Raw genomic sequence first — 21010 nt, 5'->3', positions numbered from 1 at the left:
TCTACTGTTGTCATGGGGAAAGCTAGTCTGCTAAGTCTATAGCATGCCACAGGTCACGATTATTGGCAGATATCAAACTTCACCTAAATATTAATCGGTCTACAGTTTACAGAAAACATTGTTTACTTACCATGGCTTAACTATACCGTTGTTGTCACAATAGCTGTCTCATTTCAGAAGGCTGCGTCCTCCGGAGGTCGCATTCGAAGGGTGCATACGTCATAAGGCCGTCTCATTTCAAAAAAGTGAGAAGGACACTCCAAACGCGACCTTCGAATGCGTCCTTCTTTTACAGGAATTCAGAGTGTGCACGAGGAGTATCCTTCACGGCTGGAGATAACCCACAATTCTTTGCGCCTCCGTTAACAACCGTCATATTTTTTTTAAATATTATATGAAAATACGGCACCACCGCCAGATATACATGCGAGCGTAGGTGTGGTGTTTAAATTAAGTAGTTCAAACTTTTTTTTTTCTTTTTTTTTTTAAAGCTCTATTACCTCAGACAGATAGTTGTGGTACACAGGATTACAACTGTTTAGTGCATTTTAAACATTTAGAACAGTACATTGCTGTCAAGACAAGAAACATTTCATAGTCATTTTCAAGTTATAAATAATTTTCATTCATATAACTGGCGTGAGAGCGCAACGAGGCTGAACATGTTGGCATAGCAACGTGATACTTCCTGCCTGTGTGTCCTACGAAGGACGTCTCGTTTAATTCTGATTGAGGACACTCCGTATACTGCATCCTACACAGGACGTGTCCTCCGGAGGATGCAGCCTTCGAAATTTAACGAAATGAGACACAGCTAATGTTGGTGCTAGCCTGCGGCTAACTACTCCCACTTTGTAATTCTATGCTTTTTACTTTGGCTAGTGACTTTTTACTTTGGCTAGTCACTGAATTTCAGAGCACTGTAATGGCCCAGTAGCTTAGGTTCGTTACAGAGGGAAGTATTTATAAGGCACATATACACAGACAATGACTAGAAACTTGCCTATTATTATTATTATTGTTTGTGCAAGACTGAATGAATATGCAAAAGCATCCTTAGCCAACTATGGTCGCAAGTTCTGGTGTTATCAGCATAGTTCAACAAGTTAGTGTTTCTCAAAACCATCTTTCGAACGAACATTCGCAAACAGCACCGCACAATTGTAGTTGGAACGACACTCAACCGGTGGTTAGAAGCAGAGTTTCTTGTTTTCATGACATGTGGACTTAATAAATCCTTATCTTGAGCAAAATAAGCAAGCTGACATTCAGTTCGATCTACCATGAATTTTATTTCGAATACATGCATATATGATTTATGTCTTTTAGTTTGTCAAGAGATTTAAAGCACCTTTTTTGAAGAGTGCGCTTGTGCGGACATGATCTAGTACGGAAGAAAAAGCCTATTTGAATCTGGGAATTAAAGCAATATAACTGAGAAAAAAAGATAATTACTTCTCAGATGCCATGTCCATAATTTATAGCAAAAATCTAGCATGAATTAAATATCAAAATAATTCATTAAAAGCAGTTTTTACTCTACCGCCAGCGGGACATCAACACACCCCATCCCAAGGCCCAGAAAGGTGGTAAAGACATCATTAAAATAGTTGTACTGTTTTTACTACGTGAACAGTGTAAGAGACTGACACAGAAGAGATTGAATAATGTTATTTTTCGTAGTTTTTTTTGCTACATATCACACTTAAAGTGACCTTCATCCTATTGATGTTGAACAGGAAATTGTAAATAATTGGTGGTTCATGTTAAAATAAAAGGTATTTATGTAACTGCAAATGTGGCACTGAAGGGTATTGTCTAAGTTGTGGTTGTGTGAGTTGTCTATTATTTATTGGATTTACTCATAAAATCTTTTAAATTAACTATATATCAGTTTTGTTCCATGAAGTCAGTCAGTTTTCATCCCCGCCCACAGGACCTGAGCCTGCCCAATGGGACTCCAGTAGATACGTCAAGTCCCGCCTCCTCTTCATCTCTTCTGAACCGATTGCAGCTCGATGACGATTTGGACGGAGAAACACGTGACCTGTTTGTGACTGTAGATGATCCTAAGAAACACGTGTCTACTATGGAGACATACATCACCTACAGAGTTTGCACAAAGGTCAGTAAAGCTCTTAAACGGTCTGTGTCTTGACTTTATTGACAAGGTGCTGTTATTATTCGTGCAAATTTAAGGTGCTATTCAAAACTTAAGTACAAATATGTTATATGATAATAAACCCGGGCGATATGGCTTAGTGCTTAATCTGAATTGTTGATCCCTAAGCTATCAGTTTCCTCCAATTTATACCTGTAGATCACTGTGCGTTAAAATGGCTAATTAGTTATTGGTAATTAGATTTGTTCAGTGTTATCATCTTGCTTTTTTTTGTGTGCAAATGCTGTTGTTTAACTCTTGTGGCAGACTCGTTCTGCTTCCACTATGATGTGAAACATGCTCACTGTGGCAGTTTCAGGAGCTTAGAGTCATAGGTGCTTATGGAAAAAAAAACAGGGAGGCAAACCGCAGCAACTTGGATCTCAGTAACTTCCTATCAGCTCTTTGTAAACTCAAACTCATTGTAAAAGAAAAAGGGTTAAGAACATAGTCATACTAATACAGTGATGGCAAAAAGGATGATTTTTATATTATTTTAGTGTTTATGTACTATTATAGTATTTGATTAATATTTTAAAAGGAGGTTTTATTTTAATATTTAAAGGATAAGTTCACTTTAAAATGAAAATTACCCCATTATTTACTCCCCCTCAAGACATCCTAGGTGACTTTCTTCTTTCTGATGAGTACAATCGGAGTTATATTAATAAATATCCTGATGTTTTCAAGCTTATTATTGGCAGTGAATGGGGCTCACAAGCGGGGCTCAAAAAAGTGCATCCATCCATCATAAACAACTCTACATGGCTCCAGGGGGTTAATAAAGCTGAAGCAAAGTGTTTGTGCAAGAAAAATATCAATATTTAACACGTAATAAAGTAAAACATCTCTCTTCCGCCAGACTGCCTTCTGTATTAAGCTTACAAAAAAGTGTAACTGACGTATGACGTTGACGTAAGCGTTTTTAACTGCGAAAGGTGTTACACTTTCTTCGTAAGTTGAATACGGAAGGTGGCCTGCAGGAAGCTAGATATTTTGCTTTATGAAGTTTTAAGTATGGATATTTTTCGTACACAAACAAACAAATCGATTCGCTTCAGAAATCTTTTATTACCCCCCCGGAGCCATGTGGAGTATGTTTATGATGGACGGATGCACTTTTTTGTGCTTTAAACTTCTGAGCATGTGTGTAACAGCCATTATAAAGCTTGGAAACATCAGGATATTTATTAAAGGGGTGGTTCCGTGTTTTTTTTTTAAGGCTTGATTGTGTTTATGGGGCACAGTATAACATGTCTTAATACTTATTTTTTTTAAATACGGCGTATTTTTCTTATATTTTACCTTTATTCCACACCGCTGTCTCCACTGTCTTTTGAACGGCTCGTTTCCTGCTTCCATGAAGCTCATCCCTCTGAAAAATGCAATTGTCTTAGATATTGGTTAGATGACCAAATGTAGTTTCATGTATTTTTATTGGCTGAAGTGCCAAGCACAGGTTGTCCGGAAACACCACGCCCCTTACCATTACGGGCAGAAGTCACGTCTGCGGTGACTAGCAAGGGGTTATGATGTCACCAACCCGGGAAGAAGCTCATTGTAGTCCAAACCAGACGTTTTTGTAGGCAATAAACTGCTATAACTTTAAAATACAATATCTCCGTTTGCATTGAACTTTCAGTGCTGTACTTTGCAGATACTGTTTATGCTCAAGCAGCAACATTACACACTAACTGAAGTTAAAAAAGTGAAATTTGCTTGCAACCACCCCTTAATTTTCATTTTAAAGTGAACTAATTCTTCAATATTTCACTTTATTTGGAGTTAACTTAGTAATATTTCAGAATTGTTTTAAACTTAAGGTGCCCATTCATGCCATGCCGTAATTACTAGCTTTCGACTTGTAAAAAGCATACAATTTCATACAATTTTCAACTTTTTAAGCGCTTAACTGCTGTAACACCAATGATAATTATGACGTTGTGAACGCAACTTTATTTATGTCACTATATAGTCCCAGCTAGTCCTAGACTAAAATGCATGCTTGAGCTATTTTACATCAAAGCATATCTTAAAATATGTCAGTGCCATTGTTTTGTCACAAGTTGCACACAGTAATGCTTTTTTTCTAAGGCACGTTTATAAAAGCTACTTAAATGTCCTAACTGAACAAATGCCTAATCCGGGCTTGAAGTCTGAAAGTGTGGGAATTGTGCATCAGGCACAATGTCATTTGATCAAAAATACACTAAAAACTGTAATATTGTGAAATATTATTATAATTTAAAATATCAGTTTTTTACTGTATAGTAAAGTGTATTTATTTCTGTAATCAAAGTTGAATTTTCAGCATCATTACTCCGGTCTTTAGTCACATGATCCTTCATAAATCATTCTAATATGATGATTTGCTGCTCAGGAAACATTTAGTATTATCATTATCAATGTTGAAAACAGTTGTGCTGCTTTATATTTGTGAAAACTGTGATACATTATGTGCAGGATTCTTTGAATACAAAGATCAAAAGAAAAGCATTAATCTGATAGACTTTTTTTGTAAAATGCCTTTACTGTCATTTTTGATCAATTTATTGTGTCCTTGCTGAATAAAGTATTATTTGCTTCTTTAAAAAAAAAAAAAAAAGTTGCTCTTCACTGTTTTCTTGCTTCTGTGTGTCCTACAGACCACTAGGACAGAGTTTGACCTTCCTGAGTACTCAGTAAGGCGACGCTACCAGGACTTCGACTGGCTGAGGAACAAACTAGAGGAAAGTCAACCCACCCACCTTATTCCAGTAGGTAGAGGATGCATTTGTGCATTAGTATAACTAGTTCTTTAATGAGACATTTAATGTTGCAGGGATTGTTTTCGGCCATGTATTTCAGACCATGCGATCGTTTGATCGACTGTTTGTCTTTCTGCTGTCGTTTAGCCCTTGCCTGAGAAGTTTGTAATGAAGGGAGTGGTGGACCGTTTTTCAGAGGAGTTTGTGGAGACCAGAAGAAAGGCACTAGACAAGTTCCTCAAACGTGTGGCAGACCATCCGGTGCTCTCTTTTAACGAACACTTCAATGCATTCCTCTCAGCAAAAGTGAGTTTTAAAGTCGGCATGAAAAGAAATGCTCCCTATTTTCTAAATGCATGTTATTGATTTTATTGTGAACAATTCATCCATGTACAGGGAGTGCAGAATTATTAGGAAAATGAGTATTTTGACCCCATCATCCTCGTTATGCATGTTGTCTTACTCCAAGCTGTATAGGCTGGAAAGCCTACTACCAATTAAGCATATTAGGTGATGTGCATCTCTGTAATGAGAAGGGGTGTGGTCTAATGACATCAACACCCTATATCAGGTGTGCATAATTATTAGGCAACTTCCTTTCCTTTGGCAAAATGGGTCAAAAGAAGGACTTGACAGGCTCAGAAAAGTCAAAAATAGTGAGATATATTGCAGAGGGATGCAGCAGTCTTAAAATAGCCAAGCTTCTGAAGCGTGATCATCGAACAATCAAGCGTTTCATTCAAAATAGTCAACAGGGTCGCAAGAAGCGTGTGGAAAAACCAAGGCGCAAAATAACTGCCCGTGAACTGAGAAAAGTCAAGCGTGCAGCTGCCAAGATGCCACTTGCCACCAGTTTGGCCATATTTCAGAGCTGCAACATCACTGGAGTGCCCAAAAGCACAAGGTGTGCAATACTCAGAGACATGGCCAAGGTAAGAAAGGCAGAAAGTCGACCACCACTGAACAAGACACACAAGCTGAAACGTCAAGACTGGGCCAAGAAATATCTCAAGACTGATTTTTCTACGGTTTTATGGACTGATGAAATGAGAGTGAGTCTTGATGGGCCAGATGGATGGATTGGTAAAGGGCAGAGAGCTCCAGTCCAACTCAGACGCCAGCAAGGTGGAGGTGGAGTACTGGTTTGGGCTGGTATCATCAAAGATGAGCTTGTGGGGCTTTTTCGGGTTAAGGATGGAGTCAAGCTCAACTCCCAGTCCTACTGCCAGTTTCTGGAAGACACCTTCTTCAAGCAGTGGTACAGGAAGAAGTCTGCATCCTTCAAGAAAAACATGATTTTCATGCAGGACAATGCTCCATCACACGCGTCCAAGTACTCCACAGCGTGGCTGGCAAGAAAGGGTATAAAAGAAGAAAATCTAATGATATGGCCTCCTTGTTCACCTGATCTGAACCCCATTGAGAACCTGTGGTCCATCATCAAATGTGCAATTTACAAGGAGGGAAAACAGTACACCTCTCTGAACAGTGTCTGGGAGGCTGTGGTTGCTGCTGCACGCAATGTTGATGGTGAACAGATCAAAACACTGACAGAATCCATGGATGGCAGGCTTTTGAGTGTCCTTGCAAAGAATGGTGGCTATATTGGTCACTGATTTGTTTTTGTTTGGTTTTTGAATGCCAGAAATGTATATTTGTGAATGTTGAGATGTTATATTGGTTTCACTGGTAAAAATAAATAATTGAAATGGGTATAAATTAGTTTTTTGTTAAGTTGCCTAATAATTACGCACAGTAATAGTCACCTGCACACACAGATATCCCCCTAAAATAGCTAAAACTAAAACTTCCAAAAATATTCAGCTTTGATATTAATGAGTTTTGTGTGTTCATTGAGAACATGGTTGTTGTTCAATAATAAAATTAATCCTCAAAAATACAACTTGCCTAATAATTCTGCACTCCCTGTATGTTTCATTTTATTAAAATGTTTTGACCTGGTAATATTTAATCAAAATATCCTAACTGGATTTTCCAGTGAAATGACAGTCGTCTCTCTGCACGGGACTCATCAAATTGTTTAGTCTGCTTCAACTCCGCCCCTTGCATTCATCTGCATCCGCTTTTCACACCCACATCTCAGCATCCAATGAGCAACTTGATACATTGAACCAAGTTCGCCCACCATTCATTTATTTTCATAATCTGTTTCATTGTGACTTTAATATTGCTAAAGATTTTGTTTTGAAGGTACACTAAATAATTTTGCGAACACAGTGCTTTGAGTCCAAACTGACCTTTTAAATTGAAGTAATTTGTCAATCAAATTTAGAAACTTAACGCCTAAGTGTACAGGAATTGTGTTTCATGTTTGTATAGTTTCTCACCGAGTTGAATTACTAATGGTGGAAACCGTTATGACCAGATCCAGATGTGCTGATGAACAAAGCCCAACAACATTGAGCTTTTGGAATATATGTTGATAGTAGTATATATTCTAAGATGGAAAGAGTGTTTCAGTGGGATTTCATTGGGCTTGGCAGCCTTTTTTTTGGCCATGAGACAGAATTGATGTACTGTATGCTTGACTTTTCAGGACTTGAATAAGCGCCAAGGCCTTGCTCTGCTAACTAAAATGGGGGAATCTGTGAAGTATGTGACTGGTGGTTATAAACTGAGAGGACGGCCAATTGAGTTTGCCGCCATGGGCGACTATCTGGACATGTTCACACAGAAACTGGGCACCATTGACAGGATAGCACAGAGAATCATCAAGGAGCAATCAGGTAAATATCGTCCCACTCCGCCTTTTAAAATAAATTTCATCCATCCTAAAGTAGTATATGTCCTTTAAACTTTAGTGTCAGTCTTTTTTTTCTTGAAAGAAATTAATAATTGTATTCAGCAAGGATGCATTGTTATGACAGTAAATACACATAATGTTACAAAAGATGTATATTTCAAATACATGCTGTTGTTCTGTAGCCTGACAAGCCAGACCCACATCAAGATGTTTGGTCTGGAAACTCACCATTGACAGGGCTCAATCCGAGGGGCGGGATAAACGGTTGTCTTTCAAACTCCCTCTGCACGCGATAGGATAGCGCTACAACCAACCAGAGCAACGAAGGTGAAGCAGAGCTTGTTGATAGATTAAACTTTCGCCGTATCCGGTCGGCAAAATTCTGAACACATCTTCCCTTTTTAAGAATGACTTCAGTGCCGTTCTTTTCTCTGAGAAAAGCTTAACTTCAAGTCTTCCAGAGTCACGGTCAAAGTTGATTCGAAAGACCGCAGCCGTTCGCCTGTTTCTGTGTTTACTAGAAGCACGCAAATGCAACTCGGCCATTGTCATTATGGCCCCGCCCACCGACTCTATACACGATGTGATTGGCCTGACAAGAGTTAGGGGATTACAGCTCAGAAAGGTATTGAGAGTTGCTAGACGACACTCGCAGGCAGATTAGATTTGCTGCCGCTAGGGTGCGTCTAGATTTCTAGGCTAGTTGTTCAGAGCTTTCTAAACAGAATTCTGAAAAATCTTTAAGAAAATGATTCATTTTGTTGTATGATTTCCAAAATTATTAAGCAGCATAATTGCTTTCAACACTCATAACCATAATAAGAAATGTTTCTTAAACAGCAAATCAGCATATTGACGTTACAGGAATAAATTTACATTTCAAGCAGTCATTTTAAATTGTAATATTTCATAAAATTAATGATTTTTCTGTACATATACAATTCATTTAGAACAAATTTCAAAATTGTTTTAGAATGTTATTGACAATTGCACTGTTAATGTAATTGTCATTGGTGGATTACGCTGCTGTTGATTCTGTTGATTTTTCATTAGTATAGATACAGTAGATAAATGACTCTTAAATCTTCAGATTTTTAAGCATATACATCTATTTCAAAACTTTTTGGCCAGACTTTCTCAAGTCAACACAGTTTTTTCAACAGCACAGAATCAATTATTCTGCTTGTTCTACGGTTGCCACTCCTTCAGACATTGTTTACATTTTATTTCAAGACGTGTCAGTGTTATGTCCTTAAACAGCTCCTGTGTGTAGGGTTGATTTCTTATGCATCTTATGCCAAGCCTTCGTTTTATTTATATATATATATATATATATATATATATATATATATATATATATATATATATATATATATATATATATATAATAGCAAAATAGCAGGGTGTTCAAATACTTATTTTCCTTATTTCCTTTATATATATATATATATATATATAATATACAGTGCCTTGCGAACGTATTCGGCCCCCTTGAACTTTGCGACCTTTTGCCACATTTCAGGCTTCAAACATAAAGGTATAAAACTGTAATTTTTTGTGAAGAATCAACAACAAGTGGGACACCATCATGAAGTGGAATGTAATTTATTGGATATTTCAAAAAAATGTAACAAATCAAAAACTGAAAAATTGGGCGTGCAAAATTATTCGGCCCCTTTACTTTCAGTGCAGCAAACTCTCTCCAGAAGTTCAGTGAGGATCTCTGAATGATCCAATGTTGACCTAAATGACTAATGATGATAAATAGAACCCACCTGTGTATAATCAAGTCTCTGTATAAATGCACCTGCACTGCGTTTAAAGCGCAGAGAGCATCATGAAGAACAAGGAACACACCGGGCAGGTCCGAGATACTGTTGTGGAGAAGTTTAAAGCCGGATTTGGATACAAAAAGATTTCCCAAGCTTTAAACATCCCAAGGAGCACTGTGCAAGCGATAATATTGAAATGGAAGGAGTATCAGACAACTGCAAATCTACCAAGACCTGGCTGTCCCTCTAAACTTTCAGCTCAAACAAGGAGAAGACTGATCAGAGATGCAGCCAAGAGGCCCATGATCACTCTGAATGAACTGCAGAGATCTACAGCTGAGGTGGGAGACTCCATAGGACAACAATCAGTCATATACTGCACAAATCTGGTCTTTATGAAAGAGTGGCAAGAAGAAAGCCATTTCTTAAAAATATCCATAAAAAGTGTAGTTTAAAGTTTGCCACAAGCCACCTGGGAGACACACCAAACGTGGAAGAAGGTGCTCTGGTCAGATGAAACCAGAAAATTGGTTTGGCGTAAATGCAACACAGCTCATCACCCTGAACACACCATCCCCACTGTCAAACATGGTGGTGGCAGCATCATGGTTTGGGCCTGCTTTTCTTCAGCAGGGACAGGGAAGACGGTTAAAATTGATGGGAAGATGGATGGAGCCAAATACAGGACCATTCTGGAAGAAAACCTGATGGAGTCTGTAAAAGACCTGAGACTGAGACGGAGATTTGTCTTCCAACGAGACAATGATTCAAAAACATAAAACAAAATCTACAATGGAATCAATCAATCAATCAATCAACTTTATTAATATAGCACTTTTACAATCACGATTGTGTCAAAGCAGCTTCACAGTGTCACAACAGGATAATATTGCGACAAAATTAGATTTGGCTGTACAGTCGTACTGGAGAAAACAGTGATGTTATCAGCTTATTTTAATTTATCATATAGCAACAATGTTGGCAGATCAGTATTTAAGTTTATAGAAGTAAATAATACCTAATTCATACATTTTATTTGTATAATAAGTTGAATAACTTTAATCATATTTTTAGTGTCGCCAACTGAGAAAGCCAAGCCAAAGGCGACAGTGGCAAGGAACCAAAACTCCATCAGGACATGATGGAGAAAAATAAACCTTGGGAGAAACCAGACTCAGTCGGGGTGCCAGTTCTCCTCTGGCCTATTAACACACCGTGTAAGATTATTATTCTGGCAACCTTACAGGTGTAGTGATATTTACTCAGTTCACCGATGACGTAGTGATTTTTAGATCACGTGTCACTTAAGGTGTGGTTATGAGTGTATCAGATGACCCCTCCCTCTTTGATATGGGGCACCAGCTAAGAATACTATCTTAACAATATAAGAACACTCGCAAAAGAGCTGTTCAGTAATTCAGAATTAATGTAAATTAGAGGGAGTTGGTCAGCTGATTTATCTGAAGGATTTGTGAGTCTGGACAACCAGTAGAGTCTTTGATCATCAACACAATGAAGACACAGTGTAATAAAATGAATGAAATTTATTAACAATAGATATGCAAGAGTAAATACTTAAACGATTAATAATGCTAGTAATGGATATATACTTCTAAAGGATAGTAAACTAATAACCAAAAAGTAATGATCGAAACAATAAAACCAATAAATGATGTGAACACAGAATGGATAAATACAATGCTGTTGAACAGAATGTAGCAATAGAAGAGAATTGTATGGGAATGCTTCTTATGGGAACCATCTAATGGTTCTGGCACATGGTGATAAATAAATGCTTATTTATCATTAAACAAATAATAAACCTATTATTTGTAACAACCTGACCTCAAGTAATAGTTATCTAAACAGGTTAGAAAACATATGCTGCATGTATAAACTAATGCCAAGGTCTCTAGAAAGAGGTTTGGTAAGTTTATATTTACGTTCCACACAGTCGGGTGATCAGTCCTGGCAGTAGATACGTCTTCCACTGGTTATGCGGGTAGCGTGCAGTGGGAAGGGCGCAGAGTTGCGAGAAGCCGTTGCCACGCTGGGCTGAAGGATGCAGAACTCTGGTTGCGCCAAGAGGGTCCTTAAACGTGGACCAGGCAGCTGGGTCAGTCGAATCTTCACAGGGTCCTTTGCAGGCTGGCTGCGTCACTGAGGAGCCGTGTGGGACCGGCAATGTCTGCCGATGCAGAGGTCCTTGGTGGACTGGATGTGCTGCTGGAGAAGTTGTAAAGGTCAGATAAGATCTCTCAAGGAGAGAGCCCTTTTCCAGCTATAGTTTGCCGAAAGCAATATAAAGGTTTTGCTCGCAAAAGCTTAACCTCCACTGTCTTGTAGTCTCTTTCCTCGTCAGGTCAGAAGCTCAGGACGTGGTGTGTCTGTTAGTGTCTCCTTCCCCGTCGGGTTAGAAACGCAGAACGTGGTGTGTCTGTTAGTGTCTCCTTCCCCATCGGGTTAGAAACGCAGAACAAGGGTGTGTCTACCCGGGGGACATATTTATCCCTTTCCGATGAGGAGGAGATTGAAATCCGGCGCCTTTCCAGTCCTGGAGTGTGATTGGCCACTGGGTTCTAAAGTAGGCACGGTGTTGCCCACCCTAGTGTGGAACTCATTTGCATAGCATAAAGTGGCATGTTAAAACAATGTCTTAAATGTTTTACCCATGCATTATTTCTTTACCAAACCTCTTTTAAAATATAAAAGGCATTGTATGGAACAGATAGAGACCAAACATGATAAGAAACGGCTAAGTCATCGTCCACGCATTCGTTTATCTGTTAATGGACCTGTCCCGTGGACTGTTGTTTTTACAGTCAATAACCATTAACATAAACTGCACTTTGTGTGAAGATGAGGTGGATGAGTTGCAGTTCATATACATTTAAGACCTCCAAACATGTGTATGAATGGATTTAGATAGACCTCTGTGGCCTCTCTTTTGCTGCTGCCTTCAGGAGGTCCTGGAGGAATTTTTATGGCAGCACTTGCCTAAACCTTAGGAATGAGTTTGGAGGTTAAAATCCACTTGTAGACCAATGAGAAGTCCTCTCTTTGGTGGTGGTGGGTGCAGAAGGTCCCCCCTTCCTGCCATGTAAGAGGTGTCTGGCAGTTGTCTTGGCATCTTATCTGATGTGGCTGAACATTTGTTTATGTTCATTCACCAAGGGTCCAATCATAGTGTGGCACATCTTCTTCCACACCGGTAGTTAGGGAGGGGCCTTGCCATAAACTGGTCTCTGGAATGCCACCCTAACTGATGTTCACTACACAGGTCAGAAATCATATTAGATCGGAATGGTTCAAAAATAAACATATCCAGGTGTTAGAATGGCCAAGTCAAAGTCCAGACCTGAATCCAATCGAGAATCTGTGGAAAGAACTGAAAACTGCTGTTCACAAACTGCTCTCCAGCCAACCTATATATATATAATTGCCGAAATTGTCATCGTAGGTGCATGTCCACTGTGAGAGAAATAATCTAAAAAAAACAAAAACATCCAGATATCACAATATATGATTTTTTAACTATTTATTTGTACGATGCAGCTGCAAATAAGTATTTGAACACCTGTCTATCCGCTAGAATATATATATATATATATATATATATATATATATATATATATATATATATATATATATATATATATATATATATATATATATATATATATATATATATAATTGGTCTGAGTGTGTGGGTGGAGCTCTTCTGGTGCTCCTCTGTGGGACTCGAGACTTGTGTGACGTGCATTGGACGCTCATTAGCACTCGTGCCAACGGCCTCGCTCCATCCCCACATCTTTCGTCCATGCCCTGCTTGCCACAAACCTGTACTCTAATCTGACTCCTCCGCTTCCTGGTGGACGGCGACAGATCCTTTGGCACCCAGCAGGAGTGCCCTGTTCTCTGTTCCTTTCCATCATGGTGGACGGCAACAGGCTCCGGCCTCAGGCAAATGCTGGCGGCGACTCAGTTCTCTCTTTGTATCACTACAGCCCACCGCCATTAGCGGCAGACTCCGCTCAGCCCTGCTCGATGGCACAGCAGATTTCCCACAGCAACAAGGGATCTTTGACAGCACTGTGATGGTTTTTGATAAATGAGGAGACGGCATGGTTGGCCAAGGTGGACTCGGGTCCTCTTTATTATAACCGCTCTGTATTACAATCATAAATATTATGATTCACAGTAACAATCAATTTCTTCCGTATTCAGCATCACAAATAAACTTCGTATGCACTGCAGTCCACCAGTCTCTCTGACTTGGCCCGTCATCTGCCCGTTTTTATTCCTTTCCGTCTTTTGTAAAATTGCTATCTGTGTAGGATGTTTCACATCAGACTCATAAGGTTCAGTTAGGATGCTGCTGCCTTAAAAGGCAGTTGTCTTTGTGGCAGACTTTGAAACAACAATAAAATGAATGTAAAAACGAGCTCTGTAAGATGAGCTTTTTCATTGTTTGTTCTCAGAATTCTTGATGGAGTTAAGAGAGTACGGGCCTGTCTATTCGTCCTGGTCGTCGTTCGAGGAAGAGCTCCATGATCCTCTGGAGGGGGTGTCTGGGTGCGTGTCAAACTGCTCCAACGCTCTGGACGAACTCACAGAGGACATGAGCGAAGACTTTCTCCCTGTGCTTAGAGAATACGTCCTATACATTGAATCCATGAAGGTGAGTGGCTCTCATCTGCTTTTTTCAGTCATTTCTTCACCCTTTTATGTGAATTGTTTTGACTTAACATTGAAGAATGGCCAGTAGAAACAATAATTCATGCTATATGGAAAAAGACTTGCTTTCTTTTCTACAGCCCCTTTCCCACAGCAATACCAGTAAATTACCGTAAAATTACCAGAAGGATTTTAACGGTGGTAAATACAAAAAATGTGCTGTGTTGAAGTACTCCTTTAAAGTGAATAAAATGGCCTTAACTACCCTTTCTGGAGTTATTCAATTACTGAAGAACTTCTCTCCCACCAGACTTGGATGTGTAGGTGAGGTGCGTGGTGGACCAATCCACTGTGAGGCAAGAGAGGGGGGACTCAATGTTTCTAAACTTTCTTTTTGCTCCATTTACATTGTTATACTACTTACACAATGATTTAATGTATTTATCATTATACTATTTACAATACACTGGTTTTTGAGTGGGATGGGTTGGGTCACCCCCCCCCCCCCGCGCTTTACGCCTATGAATAGTAATGGGCTTGCACATCTGTCATGTTTGTAGTTTTTTAACACTTTTTATCCGTGTTTGTAGTTCTAATCGAATTCTCGTCCAACTGCAATGGGTTGTGGGCAATACAAGAAATGGTAAACCATTTGGGTATATTTGGAATACTCTTTTCAGAGTAAAGTAGAGACGAGCTGGCCGTTGCCATCTTGCTAGCGTGACTCATGTCACTTTCGGATAACAGAAAATGGGCAAAGAGGCGGGATGTGGGCGGAGCTTAGGTGATGCAATGACTATAGACGGTGGATAAATGGCTAGCCGCCTGTCACTCAGTCACCTCGTCCTAATTATGCAGAACTTTAAAATTAGCCATATAGAACAAAACCACAATTTGTACCAGGCTGTAAACATGTTTTTTTTTTGTTGTAAAGTTGGTAATTTTAACATGGTGCTCAATGAGATTTTGCTTCCTTCTAGAGTCCCTAGTGGCCAGTCGAGGAATTGCAGTTTACATTACTTCCGTATTGCTTCAAGAGAGATAGCGGGAGGTTGCCGCTTGGTCCTAGCCCTGCTTTAATGTTTATACAATTAAAAAAAAATCATGTTGTATTTATTTTGTGCACCTGTTCTGTATATTATTATATATATTTTTTTTAAATTCTTTATTATTAACTTTATAGGTACATTACTATGTTATGATTTTGGTATTATTACTTAGTTGATCAATTGAAATAATTTACAATGTTAGGCATGTTATTGCTCCTGTTATAGCAGTGACAAGTGGATTGTCTCGCCAGCATGTTCATTTAACTGAGATGGGGCTTTATATTTCCTTCTGATTTTTTTTTTTTACAGGACTTTAGTTGCATAAATGCTGAAATAAAACCATTAAGACTGCATATCAACCAAACAAATTTCCACGACTGTAATTATAAATTAAAGTAATAAATAATTGTATCCCTTAAAATTCCTCTTTGATCACCAAAACTTAAAGTTATTTCACCCGCTATATTGCTAAATGTACCCAATTTTTTCCCATATCAACAGAAAAATATTCCGGGATAATCTGGCTTCTCTTGAGACTCCCCTGCTTCAGAGCCGTGATTGTTAATGATATGCTAAAGCCCCGCCCGCATGTTGACGTGATTGGTTACAAGTTAGTTTGTGACGTAAGAAACACCGGCGGTTTCCAACCGTGTGTTTTTTCACCGCAGGTTTAAGAAGAAAATACTCAGCAATGGTGTTGATTTATGCTTTAAGACAAACCATGTGCCAAAGTCATGTTAAAAACACCACATAGACATAAACAACATTACTGAACTATCATTCAATTTCCTTAAATCACGTTTTTAATTTACTGCTTTCCTGCAGATGTTTTTAAGCATTTATGTTAAACATGATCATATTTCTTCTCTCCAAAGTGTCACTGTAGAACTTGCAGAGAGACATCCAGGAATTCTGGGAAGCAAAAAGATGCGCTTTAATAGCTTCCATATGTGTGTCATGGCTCCAGTGTACAGAACATAGTGAATACATTTTATCTTCTAGTTTGAGGCAGTACAAATCATGAATTAGTGCTTGGTTATAATTAGCTATAACCAATCATGTGCAAAAAAAGTTCAATTAGACAATGTAAACTGTAATTCCTGCCAAATGTTTGTAATTCACAAACCTCTTATCGTTTGTCAGAATGTGCTTAAAAAAAGAGATCAAGTCCAGGCTGAATACGAAACAAAGCTGGAGGCAGTCGTGTTCAGAGAGGACAAAAAAACACCGGTGAGTTACATTTGTTTTACTAACGCTGATCTGATTTGCAGGGCTTTCAATGGCTGTGACACACCAAGCCGACGTTCGGCTTTTAGCCAGTATCGGGCCATCTGTGAGCGTATTTTGGGCCTTGCAGTATTGATTCAGAGAGGAGGGGGGCCTTGGAGTAAAAAAGCTTGGAAACACTGGTCCAGACCAAACCGTATTGTGTAAAAAATTCAAACTTTGAGGGATTGGTGGCACCCATCGTGTCTAATATGTCACCAATGCTCGCCCCAATCAGCTTGACAGTGACTCTACAGTACATTTACATTTATGCATTTGGCAGACGCTTTTATCCAAAGCGACTTACACTGCATTCAAGGTACACATTTTACATTTTGTCAATTCTTGCTTTCCCTGGGAAACGTACCCATGACCCTGGCGTTTCTAGCACCATGCTCTACTGTTTGAGCTACAGGAAAGTTAGGGGTGGGACAGTAGGGGTGGGCGATATAGCCTCAAAATTATATCACGATATTTCAGGAATATTTGTGATAGCGATATTTATTACGATATAGCAAAAAATATATGGAAACTAGTTTTATCGGTTATTGCAGCTGGTAGGCAGCAGTATTTATTATTGCAAATAAAATTAAAGGCTTTATTCTATTCCAATGAGCTAATGTCATTGATCAGAGAATATTTAATTCAAAGTGTAAATCTACTGACATAAGGTTACTAGTGTTTTCACTGGAAATTTAAAAATATATATATTAATGTATATATATATATATATATATATATATATATATATATATATATATATATACATATATATATAAAAATTACTTTAGTTATTGCTAAACTAAATTATATGTCATGGTCTGTCTGAATATTCAATTCTGATTGGGAAGGTGTACAATAGCAGAGGTAATTCCAAGTTAGCTAAAATACCTTTCTGTATTAATGAGCTGTTTTCATTATGAAGCGCGCGCGCACATACACACACACACGTCACTTGCATACAGAGATCGCGCTGCAGATTCAGGAGCACGGAAGCTAGTTCTCAATGCCGCCCCGCAACTTTTAGAAACAAAATAGCTAAGCTACTGGATCACTACATTATATTTCTGAAGAGACGCTGAACAGACGCAGTCCCGCACAAATCTCTCTTTCTCTATAATTAAAATAAATGCTATAATCCATTCATTCAAATAAACATATTACTTTATACACTACTTACTTTATCTCTGTCTCATTCGAAGCGTGCAAAATGCTAGATCTAACTAGTCATAACTGACGAAAATAAACGTCACTGTTACCATTCAGGTCAAATATTGCGCAGCAAACATCAATAACAGTTTTAAACGGTTCATGTTATGTCAGTTGTCAAGAGAGCTGACCTCTTGTAACCAAGTAGCTCCCTTTTAGGTACTAAATCATCATCATCGGAGGCTGACAAGCTGTTCTTCGTGCTCTTCTCTCTTAGACAGGTGTTGTTGTGCGCGATAGGGAAAGTAAATGTGGCATACGTCATCGGGACACGTTTTTAATCATGTAAAAATGTATACATTATTATGTATACCGGTATTATCGCGGACGATATGATATGGCACACCCCTACTCTACAGTGTTCAAAATGCACGTTTTGGATTTGTACGCTGAACATTTCTGATAATTTGGAGTTTTTTAAAAATCTAATTGGCCCAAAATGACCCAAGCTAGTGCAGTAATATACTCTGGGGTCTTACTGTCAATAGTTATTTAAAAAATGTCAAAATTTTGACTCCCGTTGGCAACAGGATGCCAGAATGTTCAAAGTGGGCATGGCCACTTTTACTAAAATGGCTATCTCTTGAACAAAATGAGATAATTTGACCCAACTTGGTACACCTATGTATCATGGCACTATAAATGAAAACAAGAAAATGTCTATAGCTACACCACACCCAGTTCGATTGACTTGAAAACTGGCATGCAGTCTTTGTCCAGGGTGCCGTGACTGTCTAAGAGGATATTCACATATTTAAAAAACAAAACAAAACAAACATGGCAACTATCGGCCAATTCATTTTGAATATCTGTTGGATAAGGTTAATAGAGGCCGATCGGAAAGAAACTCATTGGACATGTTTGATTCATTGCCCTAGAATGTCTTTGAAATTCGAACGAAATCGTTCTCCGGTGTTGCACAATCATGTTTTCAAGTGTATAAAAGATTGTATATAATGTGTATTTGCACACATGCATACTGTATAATATTAATCTTCATTCTGAACAATTTTGCCTCTAGGACCACTGTTGTCAATCTGACCGTTTGTTAGTGGCCCAGCACTCCTCAAGCTTTGGCAGCTATTCTGTGATTATGACGTTTTTCTGTGTTTTTGTTCGTACACTAGTAGCCAGATATGTAAGGTACGGTAGAGCTGAACTGGTAATAGATTGCGGATTACAATCACTGCACTCTAGACAATAATAGCTGGGACTTTATCCCCCCGGAGAGCTGACGTTCTCCCATGAGCAAAGAGCTCACCATACCTCTGCTGAGATGGCACAGACAGCAGAGGCAGTAAAGGGGTAAGAGAGGTAGACTATAAGCTAAATCCCAGACGCTGCCATCGAGTGTTCAGAGCGGATAGGACTGGTCATTCCAGAGCGGTGGTAAGGGTGGTTTCAAATGTTATCAGAAAGATGCTATAAAACTGGACATTCCTTGTCTATTACCAACCACTGCTGCCAATGAAGAAAATAAGCGCAGTTATTATCGCAAAATATGTGGGAGATATGTGTTGCTATAATGTGAGGATATTGTATTGCAATAGGTAGCACGTTAATGTTCATACTGAATGAAAGCTATTTAGCTCATCATTTGTAATTTAAAGGTGCCCTAGAATGAAAAATTGAATTAACCTTGCCGTAGTGAAATAATAAGAGCCTCTTGACTCCTACTTCTTATGTAAATCGTGTTTGTGAAAAACACCACGGAAAAAAAGGGCTTCTCAACATAAACCCATCCGTGACGCAAGCATTGGGATTAATTTATATGCACACCCCCAACATTTACATCTGTCCAAACATGTTCATTGTCAGGCGGAATAATGCCTAACAATGCCTGACAATATATATATCTTAAACATATTGTTATTAAATTTTGTGTAAAAGAATGAATTTAATCAATTTTGGAATAAGGCTGTAACAACAAAATGTGGATAAGGTGGTGAAGCACTGCAAATACTTTCCAGATGCACTGTAAGATGATAAAATCATGTATCATTAGTCGCATATATACCAACTGATGTATTAATGCCATTAATTGCAAATATCCCAGCATGTATATACAATGTTACCTTGGAGATATAAAGAGATCGAGGAAGTGTAGAGAGAAAGAGAGATGGAAGGCAGAGCTCATGTAGAGAGGAAGAGGTGGCAATAATAGAAAAATATATCTTCTTTTTATCCCTTCCTTGACCATGTGACTAAAACCAAAATCCGAGACATCATAAGATCACCCTGTACTAAAAATGTGACATTTAGCAGACTCTCAATGTACGAATCACTGCTTTGGCTTTTGGAATTCCTCGTGGTAAGAACAGGAGTCGAGAGCAAAAGTCTTTGTTGATTTTCTACCTTACAACATTCCAATAAGAGCAGATGAGGGGACTTTGCATTTACCAAAACAATAGCTAGTATACAAACACCACGGTCATAGACGGTCACTGCTGTATGTATATAAAGTATATAATGTTACAGTGAAGACCTTTCTGCTTGCCTATGGAGTTTACTTCGGTTGCTATCTGTCTACGTACCACTGTAAAGTGACGCTTGGGTAGCCATGGAGAAGAAGCACCACTCCATTAGTCAGTATCTGTCAGCACAGAGCGAGTCCTCTGCCACATCTGGGACTCTTAAGATCATCTGTCTATGTCCCTGATCCCTGCATATATATCACTCAGCTGCAGACAGAGACCAGCCATGAAGACAGTCAAATTATGGACTAAGGACACCACCTTGCTATGGTGTCATTTATAGTTCTCTTACACACCTGGACCAGGAAAATGCGTATGTAAGAAAGCTGTTTGTGGATTTCAGTTCAGCTCTTAAAGGGGTACTTCAGCGCTGGGAAGATGAATCTGTATTTAATCTGGGTCATTATTGTAGTAGAAATGTGAAAATATTTTTGAATTTGGTGCTTTCTAGACTGAGAAAAGACAGAAAATGTATTTTTGTCTCATGGGGATGAAAGACAACAACTCCCAGAATGCTTCGCTGCAGTACAAGGCCACTCCCAAAGCCACCGCTACTGAATCACTTTCCCACCGTGTTCATCTTCATAAAATCAGTTCAGTTAGAGAACAGACACTACAATTAAACTGAACGTGTCTGTTCAATATAATGAGTGAGTCGCCGCACGAGTGTCACAGCACAAATGAGCTCTCATCAGGGCTGGACTGGGGCTAAAATTCGGCTCTGGCATACCCAGCACATCCGGCCCATGAGTTCCCTGTGAATGTTTTGCTGGGGTTGGGGCCTTAAATTGGAGTATATAAATAAAACAAGGACAAATAATGATAGATATTATCGAATTTGCTGCAAATGCAGATAAACTTAATATTGCTTTTTTTTTTTTGTCACACAGA

The 21010-nt window shown here is 38.8% G+C and overlaps 1 protein-coding gene across 1 annotated transcript in view; it reads left to right on the top strand.

The window, feature by feature from the left end:
* The window catches only part of snx30 (sorting nexin family member 30), a 38948-nt gene that overhangs the window by 5628 nt on the left and 12310 nt on the right, over positions 1–21010 (top strand). The window contains exons 2-7 of the mRNA XM_067434111.1: positions 1937–2125; positions 4807–4917; positions 5056–5214; positions 7466–7655; positions 13926–14125; positions 16314–16400. Of these exons, the coding sequence (XP_067290212.1) occupies positions 1937–2125; positions 4807–4917; positions 5056–5214; positions 7466–7655; positions 13926–14125; positions 16314–16400 (936 nt within the window). The remainder of the gene's footprint in view (positions 1–1936; positions 2126–4806; positions 4918–5055; positions 5215–7465; positions 7656–13925; positions 14126–16313; positions 16401–21010) is intronic.

Source organism: Pseudorasbora parva, chromosome 23 (assembly GCF_024679245.1).
Source record: "Pseudorasbora parva isolate DD20220531a chromosome 23, ASM2467924v1, whole genome shotgun sequence".
In the NCBI taxonomy this organism is placed as follows: domain Eukaryota; kingdom Metazoa; phylum Chordata; class Actinopteri; order Cypriniformes; family Gobionidae; genus Pseudorasbora; species Pseudorasbora parva.
Note: the sequence above shows the minus strand (reverse complement) of the source record. Positions and strands in the feature narration are given on the sequence as shown.